We start from the raw sequence: 13,034 nt of genomic DNA on the forward strand, positions 1-13,034 counted from the left end.
TGTTTTTTTACCTAGCCTATAGGCTTTCATGAACTAGTCCTATTTTTGGCTCAACCCCAATAACTGTTAAAAAGCTTTAAAATATAGGCCCATTTTTCCTCAGTAAAATGCCTGTATTTTCCATCTCTGATAATACTTTTACAAGCACTTAAAGGCTTTAAAGCGCCTGAACCCATATTTGTCGCTCGCAGCTATGTTTTAAAATGTTTTTTTTTTCGTTCATCAAAAGGGTGCTTTACCTGAATCATTTTCTGTATACGAAAAATGCAGATTTTGATGATAACCAAATAAATTTTAATAAAAGCAACATTTTGTCACCTCTTTTTTTTTTATCAGCAGGGGACCTGCTGTCCATCTGTTACCATGATTTTAAAAAGCATGTCAGCATTAAATTAATATTTTAATAAAAACAGAGTACTACCTTGACATTGAATACAAGGCTTGTAATATCTTAAACTGTGCAACACTGTTACTTTTCTGAAGGCACAATAATTAAACCCATCTAACAAGGAGCATTCTCAGAACTTTGATTAACGTTCTCTCAAAGTTATGAACAACTGTTCTTTCAGTAACATTAATGTTCAAAGTTATCAGGTCTTAAATAATGTTCTCAAAATAAGTTCTAGGCCTATACGTAATTCATGGAACGTTTTTTTTTCTCTAAAACATACTAGTTGCACGTTCGTATAACGTTTTTTAAATGTTTCTAGATTCAGAATGTTCAGAGAACAACATTCAAAAGTAACATTCCCATAATGCTAATGATAAAATGGAATGTTCCCTTAGCCTATCGTTCACATAACTAAAAAAAAAGGTTATTAAAACATTTAAAAAACTGAACGTTTAGGGATTCAGATTCAGTAATGACGTTTCCATAATGGGAACGTTAGCAAAACGTTCTTAGAATACCAATATTTTTGCTATCTAGGAGCACATCTGACTCATGAAATGTTTAAAACCTTTTTAAAATGTAATATCACGATCAGATCAGACCATTAGGCTACTATGTTTATTATGTTGACAATGATAATTCATATGTTTTAAAAAAAAAAAATCTGTCCGAATAGGCCTACATAGAAATGATTACAGATGGACTGCAGATTATATCAGTTCTTGACATCAAACAGTCTCGGTCTCCCTCTGCTGGTCATCAGTCATAAATGAGCTCGAAGAATAAGTACTCAATAATACTCTGGTGTTGTGGCAAGTGTTGTATATCCTTCATAAAATGTATCCTGTTAATTCCTCCTTTTCTAAATATTCGGCCAAAATATGTCTTCCAACTTTTCTTCTTAAATTCAACTCAATTTCATTCCTCAAACTTAGAGTAGATCTTTGAGGCTTTATACATGTTTATTTAAAGATGTGATGTTTAATTTGCTTTTCTTATATGTGTATTTTTGTAGACTATACATGTTTTTTTCTTTCCTATATGCACTTTAAGATTTAAGCCTTTTTAAGAATTTTAATTCTATGGTAAAATTTCATCAGAATTAATTGAATAACCCTTACATATTAGCTTGGTTAACCAGGCCAATAGAAGACTATTAACTCTTCCAGTTTTTACAAGCTTTGCTAACAAGCTTTGCGAAATGTACAACATTTTAAAACAATAATTTTTTAATAATTTTAGTTTTCATTTAATTTTTTAGTCATTATACTATGCATTTTTTTACAGTTTTTCTCAGTCGCTTTGGTGCATTTCTCACATCACTATTTACATTTGCACAACAGTTAGTTCAACCTCCACAACATTTAGTCATTTGCACATCATAGTAGCAGTTTCTCATTCCTTCGAACAAATTGCAAATGCTTTTGGACATGCATCAATTGCTTTCATACAACTCTCTGCTGTTTTCTAACATTATCATTTGCTTATGTCATGTCAGTCAAAATTAACTATACTTGTGAATGCTGAATAGTCATTCCATATAAAACTAATAGTCCTCCTTTCATTGCTTGAGTCATTACATACAAAAATGTTGAACTAGTTGTCAAAATCTGTCAAGCTAATTTTACAAAAAACATTTAATCTTTTTTTTTTTCTGAAAATGTCTCCTAAATTGAACAATTTATCTTAGGTGAATCTCAACTTTCACTGATGCGAAGGGTTGTGTGAAGCATTACTAGTTGCAACCAATAATAAGCCACTTCAGGGCTACAATTGTGGATCATGTTGTCAATCACGGCCTCACAACGGCTGAGGCTGGTCGAAGGGTGCAGCCAAATGTTGGGAGAACCACTGTAAATTCAATTATTCAAACATTTCGTCGGGAGAACAGGTGTGTATAAATGGCATATCCCCAGTCTTGCTCCATACAACACACAACATCTGCTGACTTTGTTAGACACTCTTTACAGGGACATAATCCCTGAGAATGAGAGGGGTCTAACTGGAGATCTGATGTTGTTGTTTTGGATTGCATTGCAAGAGAGGATATTCACTGTGATGTAGATGAAATTATGTGGCCAGACAGAGAGGAATGTCTGGATGTGCATGAATGATTACAGTACTATGTTGTATGTTCAGTTCCAATATGTACTGCAATATTGTTTACAGTTGTGCACAGCTCTTCCCAAAGGGAGTTTATGTTTGTTGTAAATAAGGGTGTATTTTTTCTTTTGCACAATGCTGTGAACAAACTAGAATTACAAAGCATATGCAGTAAAAATGTGAAACATTCAGTGTCTTGTACTCAGTTACCTCACTAAATACAGTAATGTGTAACTTTACTGTATTTTTCAGATGGCTGTGCAAATAGTATATAATGCTGTCTTGAGCATTTTCAGGTAGTGTCAACAATATCTGACTTTTTTGCATTGGAAAACATTTACAGAGTAAACTGTCATAATGAAAACATGACAAAGCCATTTGACTATCTTGTTCATAAGCAATGGTGTCAAGACTTTTCATCTTGATGACACTGACACTTTCATTGACATGAATACTTGCTTTTGAGGAATGAGCGATCCATTTTGAGCAAGTGACACGCTTTTGCAGGTTATCAACTAGGTTTTGCAGTTTGTACTAATTGTTTTGAGAACTGCATTAACTGTTGTGCAAATGTAAATAGTGATGTGAGAAATGCACCAAAGCGACTGAGAAAAACAGTAATTCATTTTGATTTTGATTTTTTTTAGTTTTTGGTCATTTTAGTATTTCAACTTTGAGTTCGTTTCCAACGTAACTTTTCTAATTTCATAGCTTTTTTTTAATCTAACATTCATATTTTATTTTATTTCAACTGATGATTTTTAATAGTTTTAGTTATCAATATTGCACCATTTAAACTGGGCAAGTTAGCTTTAAAAGCATGAGATCCCACCCTCCCTTTAGAGCGTCTCCAAAGCCACGCCTACAAAACACATGAACGCGCACGCACAGCCAGAGCAGTTTGCAAAGTGTCACGAGAGATGGCGTTAAACTACCTCATGTCTCAAAGCACATAACATTACAATAATAAGGAATGTAAACAACTCACAGAGTGTTGACTTGTACCACCTGACCGCTGAAGATTCATAAATCTGAGTCTGAGGACGTGAACAGCTCCCAGTAGATCGTCACGAGTTGCGATCTCGTAATTACAGATATGACATGGCGTGACGCAGCAAAAGCTCGTTGTTTTGGTTCAGGAGGAACTGTAAAAGCGGCTGCTGTTTGTTTGTGGCGCTCGGTGACTGACCTCTGTCTAACTCTGCATGGCCTTAAGGTAACGTTACACCTAGCCTATGTCTGCGCGACACGAGCAGGTGCGAGGAACTGTGGAAATACATATGTTGACAGCTGACAGGCTGGTAGGACATTAGCCTATATATTGTGTTCGGACAGATGAATGCAATGATTGGATGAACATTGGTCCCAACAAGACTTCCACAGAAGGTATATGTACATGTTTTAATATTTAGACATCTTCTATTATTGATTGCGAGTTTAAATCAGTTTAACAAAAAGTGTTTATGAAAAAAATTGCCTACCCTTTGATGAAGCTAATGTTTTGTCTTGAATATTATTATTTTTAATATAATTTCTTTAGGGCTGCATAACGATTAATCGCAACTAATCGTTTGCAGAATAAAAGTTTTTGTTTACATCATATATGTGTGTGTGCTGTGTATAATAATTATGAATATATAAATACACAAACATGCATGTATAATTTTAAGCAAAAATATATATTTATATATTAAGTATTTATAATTATATATAATATAAATTATATTTAAATATAAAAAATTATATAAACATGTAAATATTTTTTAAATATATACATGCATGTGTGTGTATTTATAAATACATAATTATTTTACACAGTACACACACATAAATGATGTAAACAAAAACTTTTATTCTGCAAACGATTAGTTTCGATTAATCGTTATGCAGCCCTAAATTTCTTATTATTTGATGTTTTAAAAAAATTAAGCAATGCATTAATACGACTCGAATTGTGTGTCCTTTACGCTATATTTTCCCCCTTTTTTAAAGATAAAATATTCATAAGTTATAAGGTATGAAGATTTATGGAATATAGAAGCATATTTATTAATCAAGTAATACAATTTTTACAGTAAATGATAAATGGTGATTGAAAAAGTATAAAATTATATACAGTAAAACTGGGAAACGATTAATCCCATCCAAAATAAAAATAGGTGTTTACATAATATATATGTGTGTATAATTATGTTGTATATATAAGTACACACGCATGCATGTATATATTGAAGAAATATTTGCATGTATATATACTGTAGGCTATATATATACATAATTTATATTATATATAAATATAAATATTTCATATATTATTAACACATTTTAATTGATCTTAAATATATACATGCATGTGTTTGTATTCATATATACAAAATAATTATACACACATCTATTATGTAAACACAATCTTTTATTTTGGATGTGATTAATCATTGCCATGCACTAATTAAAGTGTATTAATTTTGCTTGGCTTGCAATTAATGAACACTTAAACACATAAATAGCTCATTAAGACTTTAAAATGTTCAACAACAAAATCAGACCTAACTAATCAATCATCTTTCTCTTCATGTTGTCTATAGGATGGCACAGAAAGCGGACTGCTCTTCTTTCCTGTGGATGGTTGTGGGGTGAGACCAGCATCTCCTGCCGAGGCGTGTGTTGGAGTGACAGAGAGTTGTGAATCCCGTGGATTCTCCGGATCCGCTCCTCTGGTTTCGGTGCAGAAGGATCCGGTAAATCCCTGTCAGCGGGCTACGGCAGTCCAACACCACACTGTTCCTCAGGTGAGTTTCGGTGATGCCCAGCTCCTCCAGCTCGAGCTTGACCGACCGTTCATCACTGGAAAGTGTTTTTGACGGGTTGGCCAGATGCGCAGGTGTGGGAAAAGCAGGTGGGTACGCTTGTGGATACTCAATTCCCCTTAGCCACGCACTGGACATGATCTGCGACAGGGAAATGCGGTCTGCGGGAACGAGCCTCAGCGTTCCCTTAATAACACACTGGCAGACCTCAGGGACGTAATCGGGAATGGCGTAGGAACCCCTGAGGATACTGAAGCGCAGTCTTCTCAGGCTGGAGCCGTTAAAGGGGAACGTGGCCGTCACCATGAAGTACAGCAGGATTCCCAGAGCCCAAATGTCCACCAGAGGTCCGATGTAACCCCTGTCCCGAAAGAGTTCAGGGGCCGCGTAGGGCGGAGAGCCGCAGAAGGTGGTGAGGATATCGGTGGGTTTGCATTCGGCGCTGAAACCAAAGTCGCCAACCTTGATGCAATATGTGGTGGTGTAGAAGATATTCTCAGCCTTCAGGTCGCGGTGGATGATGTTGTTGTCATGCTGAAGATGAAGAAAGAAAACTGCTGGATCAGTTGTGCGGTTTTCTCATAGCCTGCTTTTACATTTGGTCTCTCTAATATTAGTTATATCTTTGGATTCACATATTTTATTTAAAAAATAGGCAGTGTACAGTAGTGCTGCACGATTGGGGGGGGGTTAATAGATTTTTTGTTTTTTAAAATACAATTAAAAAAAAGCTCCAGGTTTGATGCTTATGGTAGCTTGTTTCCACCAATTAATAAAATAAAATAAAGGTATTTGCGAGCTTTTTTCTCAGAATTATAAACTTGCAATTGCTAGTAATAGAGTCATAATTGCTAGCAATTGCAAGTTTATAATTCTGAGAAAAAAGCTCGCAAATACCTTTATTTTATTTTAAATCATAAATTCTGAATTGCGAGAAAAAAAGTCAGAATTGTGAGAAAAAAGTCAGAATTGCAAGACATAAACTCGCAATTGCGAGACAAAAGACAGAATTGCGAGAAAAAAAGTCAAAATTGCGAGAAAAAAAGTCAGAATTGCGAGATATAAACTTGCAATTACGCGAAAAAAGACAGAATTGCGAGAGAAAAAAAGTCAGAATTACAAGATATAAACTCTCAATTGCAAGAAAAGAAGTCGCGAGATATAAACTTGCAATTACCAGAAAAAGGTAAGAATTGCAAGAATAAAAAGTCAAAATTGCAAGATATAAACTTGCAATTGCGAGAAAAAGTAATAATTGCGATATAAACTTGCAATTGCGAGAAGTCAGAATTGCAAGATATAAACTTGCAATTGTGAGAAAAAAGTCAGAATTTGGAGAGAAAAAAAAGTCACAATTACAAGATATAAACTCTCAATTGCACGAAAATAAGTCAGAATTGTGAGATATAAACTTGCAATTACGAGAAAAAGTTAAGAATTGCAAGATATAAACTTGCAGTTGCGAGAATATTTTTTTCCGCAATTATCTTTTAAATGTTTTTATTCCATGACGGAAATAGCTGCCTGTTTGTAGGGCTGCACAATTATAGTACAATACATACAGCCCTAGACTTAAAAAATAAAGTTAGTTAAAATAAATCAAGTTTAACCTCTTTAACGTTTAATCGCAAAATATAAAAGGTTGAACACTAGCACATGTGCTCTCACCATGTGTTTCACAGCAGACAGTATCTGAGAGAAGACCAGTTTGCTCTCCAGATCAGACAAGCGTCCTCTGGTGGCGATCCTGGAGAACAGTTCTCCTCCAGCTGCGTACTCCATCACCAGATGAAGCCTGCGAAACGTCTCCACCACCTCATACAGACGCACGATGTTGGGGTGCGAGAGTCTCTCCATGCTGAGGATCTCCGACGGGAACAACCCCTGCGAGCGCTTGTCCAAACGCAGCTTATCCAGGATCTTCACAGCAACCCTTTCTGAGAGAGACGAATAAAAGAGAGAGGGGAGAAAATGCACCGCCGGTGTCACATCAAGTCAAGTCAGACGTATTTCTAGAGTGCTTTATACAATACAGGTTGTTTCAAAGCAGCTTTACAGTGATACACAGGACAATTATGTATTCAAGAGTTCAGTTCTGCTGTAAAGCAGCTCTATAAAGACAATAGTGTCATTGTTCAGCTGTTCTGAATGTGATTTAGTTGCATTCAATAACTGTGTAAAGTTCATCAATTCTGGAATAAGTTCAATTCAGCTATAAAGCAGCGACAATAAGGCAAAAAAATTAGTTTTGCATATGTGACCCTGGATCACAAAACCAGTCACATGACGCACGGGTATATTTGTGGCAATAGCCAACAATACACTGTACGGGTCAAAATTCTTGATTTTTCTTTTATGCCAAAAATCATGAGGATATTAAATAAAGATCATGTTCCATGAAGATATTTAGTAAATTTCCTACCGTAAATATATAAAACATGTATTTTTGTGAGTGAATGCTGCACAATCGTGAACATAAATGCACAACTTTAAAGGAGATTTTCTCAATGTTTACATTTTTTTGCTCCCTCAGATTCCAGATTTTCAATAGTTGTATCTCGACCAAGTATTGTCCTATCATAACAAACCATACATCAATGGAAAGCTTATTTATTCCGCTTTCATATTATGTATAATCTAAAAAAATTTAAAAATTGACCCATGTGACTGGTTTTGTGGTCCAGGGTCACATATTTATAAGTTCATGAGCGCAAGTTTCGGCCTTTTTTGAATTTTTTTTACATTAGTCTCGATTTAATGACTGTAAAAATGTAAATTGGTACAAACAAGTAAAAAGAAGTAATGTGTTTTTATTAAATCTTGAATACACATTTCAATCATTATTTTAATAATAATAATAATAATAATTTTAAAAATCTAACGATAAGCAGGTTCACTGAATTAAAAAATTCAATTCAGTAAAAAACAAAAACATTTTGACTTCATTGAAACATTTATCTAACACCTTAAGAAGTTTACTAATATAATATAATATACATTTTAATTAGGAACTTTCATCATAGAAGAGGTGTTTTTAATATTTTTACTTTTTTAAAGGGGCTATATGTAAGAATTTTCATGTATTAACCACTTTTTATTGGCAATGTGTGAACAGCTTGTAGCGAAAAAAAAAACAAAAAAAGACACCTTCCCGACTTCCTAGTTTGTCTATCAATCTGTACTGCAATGTCAATGTGTCATGCAAAGAAAAGGCATTAATTCAAACTATAGTCTCACATAGTCAGATCTATTCAGCCTATAGTCTCAAATATACTTTATAATCAAACGATCATAACAGTAATTTTAAGCGCCTCATCTTTCATCACCGGTGTCGCTTATAACAAGAGTTTCTGAATTCTATAGACTCTTTAAATAAATGAATAGATGTGTGCACAATAATTAAGTAATGAAATGATCTGACCCGTTGATCTCTTTTGTTCCTGAACAGGTGAGCTGGCATTCACATGTCGACACTTATTAAAAGAAGACATTAAAGCGGGTGTCTTGGGGTTTATAGAAGTGAACACATCCTGAAAGAGATTAATTATAATCTTCTGGATTAACCTAGATTTAATCTAGGTTAGATTAAACCTAGATTAGGTTTAATAATCTAGGTTTAGATTATTAAACCCCCCCCCCCCCCCCGCACACACACATACACGTGATGAACACATAATCACTCCTCATCCATAACTCAAGATTGTTTTAGGGCAAGTTTAGATATCTTGTGTGCATATTTAAATGCAGCGACATTTAAAACTGGAAAAATTTTTCTCAGAAAGTGCCGTCTCTCACCTTTGGTCAGGTGGTGAATGCCGAGTTTGACCTGAGCGAAGTTCCCGCTGCCGATTTCCCCGTGCAGCTCGTAGAAGCCGACCCGTCTGCCGAAGGTCAGGTCATCCACGAGCTTCTCCTCGTGTCCGAGGTCATAGACGGCTCTCTCGAAGAGCGTCTGCTTCACGATGACCTCTGGGCTCACGGATGCATGTTTTCTGCCCAGTGCTCGACCTCTTGTCTTCTTCTTCTTCTCCGTTATGTGTGCGACCTCCATCCAGGCCAGCTGAGGCACGAGCTCTTTGTGGTGGGACGGCATCGTCTGCTTGGCCACCTGCCCTGTACAGAGAAAGAGATATCTTTCATTTCTCAGGTGGAAATCAATGCAATTTTGCTGTAGTAGTCGCCTTTATTCTTCTATGCTTCTCCTGAGAAAAAGATCGCAGTAATCCCCCATTTCAGAAGAGATCTCAACATCTCAAAATGTGCTCAGAATCAGCATAATATTTTATATCTTAATATTTATGTTTCATTTAAAGGGATGGTTCGGAGTAATTTTAACCTAGGGTCCTTTGCACCATGACCTCGAGCCAAACACCCCCCCAAAAAAGCTTTTTTTCCCCTTGGTCGAACATTATTAAAGTTAGAGCTTATTCATATAGAGATATCAGCCGGATGGCTTAGTGCAGGCGCTAATGGATCCAAGGTTGTATCTCGTAAATTACCCCAATAATAATTAGCGATGGGGGAAAAAATTCGATTCTGTTCAGTATCGTGATATTTTGCGCACGCAATTATATCGATACAGTAGCGCAAAGTATTGCAATCTTTCATTATAAAATTATCTGTTTTACTTTCAGGTTTTCTCCATTGGTTTTCTCAGAGTTTACTCTGATCATTTACATTTGCGTATTACATCCACAAGGTGGCGCTTTTTGCGGTCTTTGTTGTCTTGCAAAACAACGTACAGTGTTGTATGGAGCTATGGTTGAATGGAACTCATATTGTTAAAACTCTTTTGTTAAAAAATAATATTGGTTTTAAAAAACAAATAAAGGATTTTTTTATGTTAGCTTAGCCTATATTAGTAGATAGAGTATATCGTATGTGTATGTGTGTATATGTGTATGTATATATGTGTATTTGTATTTCATGAGAATTAGTTTTTTTTATTATTGTTATGTGTTTTGTGTGGACCCCAGGAAGAGTAGCGGATGCATTTTGTTGCATCAGCTAATGGGGATCCTAATAAAAAAAACACACACAAAAAAAACACAGGAAATTCAAATGAAAATGGCTTCACCATCACAACCGGTTGTACACGACGCTCCGTCTTCTTTCAAATCTAAAGTGTGAGTAAATTTCGGATCAACTCCTTTTTCTAAACAAAAATGCCAATATTCCCAAATTAATTTTGGTTGATGACTTTGCAGCCAACAGGACTGGACTCTAGCAGTACACATTTTTGTTTATATTTCTCAATTTGATTGAAGCTCTAAGTTACTCTTATTTATATGATTATTCTCAAGTTTATGTTACTCTATTGTATTTAAATAAGTTTAAGTTATGTGCTGGGAGCTCACCATTCATGTAAGAGGTCTCCTATTCGGAGAATAATTACGTCCTGTCCTGTAATAAGATCCTGTGTCCTGAAAGTTCAAGGACAAAGTTTTTGCACTACCCTCCTAAGTTTTTGCTCTTCAGTTAATGTGTAAAATATAATGTTCACAGAATTTTTCATTGATTTTGGAAAAGCCCGTATCAGTCCTGGCAGAAAGCGATGCATAAGGATGTAGTGTAAGCACTTGTGAGTTTTGCAAAGGACTTTTAAGTTACAGGCTTTTCCCAAATCACGGAAGTGACCTCGACGTCCGGGTTAGCGGTAGCATAAGGGCAGTAACATAGTCAACGAGAGCAAGTGACGCGAGATCAGGATGGGGAGTTTGTGTCTCTGGTGCTTCCCATGCGAAGCCTGGACGAGGAGAGACATTTCCAGTACTTTAGGATGTCAAAAATTTTATCAATTGCTTTCACAAGTCGTCCGCTTTCTCCCGGACACTCACCAAAATCACTGCAACCCGATTGGAGCTTCGCAAAGACTTGCAGTGACTTTGCGCTACAATACTTGCAATGTCGACCCCACGACAACGCACAGTATTGCGTTCATCGGCGCGTCGCGTATCAAAAACTCGCATAATGGCGGCTGTAGCGATGCCTAGCCTTGCGGACGCGTATGCGTATGCGTACCGATGCGTTGACTATGTAACGGCCCTAAGCCATCAGGCAAGTGTTATTCAAATAAACTCCTGATGTACTTACAAACTTTACAATACCTCGTTTTATGAGTACAGAACCTATTTGTACTACTGTAGAAGTTTGGTACCATTCCCGGCATTATTAGTGGGGTAATTTATGAGATACAACATTCAAATCCACCTGCACTAAGGCTGATATCTCTAAATAAGCTCTAACATTAATAATGTTCGACCAAGGGAAAAAAAAGCTTCTGGGGGGTGTTTGGCTTGAGGTCATGGTGCAAAGGACCCTAGGTTGATTTTACTCCAAACCATCCCTTTAAGTATCAACTTTTCCTTTGATGCTTTCCATAAAATTCCTAGTGAGAAATAAAAACAGACCCAGAGAGAACTGTATAAGAAACGTTTGAGTTCGTAATGAGATCTGAGCACAGTTTGAGATATTTTTTCTCAAGAGAAACATCTGAGATGAAGAAGACTTCAGTAAACGTCGCCATTTAATCTCGTGATGTTAAAAAAAAAATCCACAAAATATCTAATGTGAGATTTTCTTGCCTATGTGGAGATCTCAATATTAACTCAAACATTTCTCATCAAATGAGCTATGCTATATACATTTATAGATACATAACGGTCTTTTGCATTAATTTTTTTTTATACTAAAGAACATCTGAGAACGCCATGAAGTTTCCCAAGCTATAAAAGAGAAACCTGTGAAACCCAAATAAAACCATTCAGGATTTAAAATAGTTTTCAAACTCACACATAATCTGTGCTCTCCCATTTTCCCCATTTTTGGGAGGTAAAGTGCCGCTCTTCTTATTTAAAAACATCCTCTGCGTCTTCTGGTTTCTCCTCACAGTGTCAGTCCCAGTGTGTCTTCAGTTTACCTAGATCTGTCCATGTAAAGTTCAGTTTGCCAGAAGTCCATGAGATCCCACTTTTGTTTATCATATGTCTGCAGATCACCAAACTATAGTATTATTCATTAAAGTGAACTTGAATCTTCCATCGTTCTGCTGTTTTGAGTCTTGACAGACATGGTCCACTCGCTCCGGTCACGCAGAGTGCCGTTCCCTCTCTGTAATGCTGGATCATGTGTGTGTAATCCTGTCTCACACACTCACCTACAGACAGGTGACCCACCTCTGACCCCTCCAGCCGTGGGATTACAGCGTCCAGCTGTCTGTCACTCAATGCACGTGCAAGTGTGTCTGGTGTCTAGGTTTGTGTGTCTGACTCCATTTTTTTAAAACTAGTTTTGCACCTTTAAACTGCTATGTGGTTGCCAAGATGTTCTGAGCGGTTGCTACAATATTGTTTGGTGGTTGCTAGGGCGTTGCTATGCAGTTGCTACAGTGTTACATGGTTGATAGAATGTTCTAAGTTGTTTATAGGTGGTTGCCATGGATTTCTGCATGGTTGCTAATGTGTTCTGAGTGGTGGCTATCACTTAGTGGTTGCTAGGGTCGTTTCTATGCAGTTGATAGTGTGTTCTAAGTGGTTGCTATGGTGTTCTATGGTGTTTATAGGTGTTTTTATGGTTTTTGCTACAACATTTAACAGGTGGTTGCTAGGGCGTTGCTATACAGTTGCTACAGTGGTACATGGTTGATAGAATGTTCTAAGTTGTTTATAGGTGGTTGCCATGGTTTTCTGCACGGTTTCTCGTGTGTTCTGAGTGGTGGCTATCACTTAGTGTTT

The 13,034-nt window shown here is 36.4% G+C and overlaps 2 protein-coding genes across 4 annotated transcripts in view; one reads left to right on the forward strand and one right to left on the reverse strand.

Annotated features, from left to right (window-relative positions):
* Positions 1–4,763: 4,763 nt before the first annotated feature.
* On the reverse strand, positions 4,764–12,434 carry LOC306998647 (serine/threonine-protein kinase NIM1-like). The gene is made up of 4 exons (XM_079612871.1): positions 12,094–12,434; positions 9,097–9,414; positions 6,970–7,238; positions 4,764–5,835 (listed from the first exon to the last, which is right to left on the reverse strand). Exons 1-4 carry the CDS (start codon positions 12,161–12,163, stop codon positions 5,074–5,076), a joined length of 1,419 nt encoding a protein of 472 aa, XP_079468997.1. The 5' UTR covers positions 12,164–12,434; the 3' UTR covers positions 4,764–5,073.
* pnhd (pinhead) overlaps positions 5,158–13,034 on the forward strand; it is a 21,180-nt gene continuing 13,303 nt past the window's right edge. Inside the window, exons 1-2 of one of the 3 annotated variants that reach the window (XM_079612874.1) lie at positions 9,170–9,191; positions 9,357–9,448. The gene's annotated coding sequence lies outside the window, so the exon portion shown is untranslated. Of the gene's footprint in view, positions 5,284–9,169; positions 9,192–9,356; positions 9,449–13,034 lie in introns of those variants that run through there. The other 2 variants (XM_079612873.1, XM_079612875.1) reach the window with 2 other exon arrangements.

This window comes from Phoxinus phoxinus, assembly GCF_949152265.1.
Source record: "Phoxinus phoxinus genome assembly, chromosome: 5".
Taxonomy (NCBI): domain Eukaryota; kingdom Metazoa; phylum Chordata; class Actinopteri; order Cypriniformes; family Leuciscidae; genus Phoxinus; species Phoxinus phoxinus.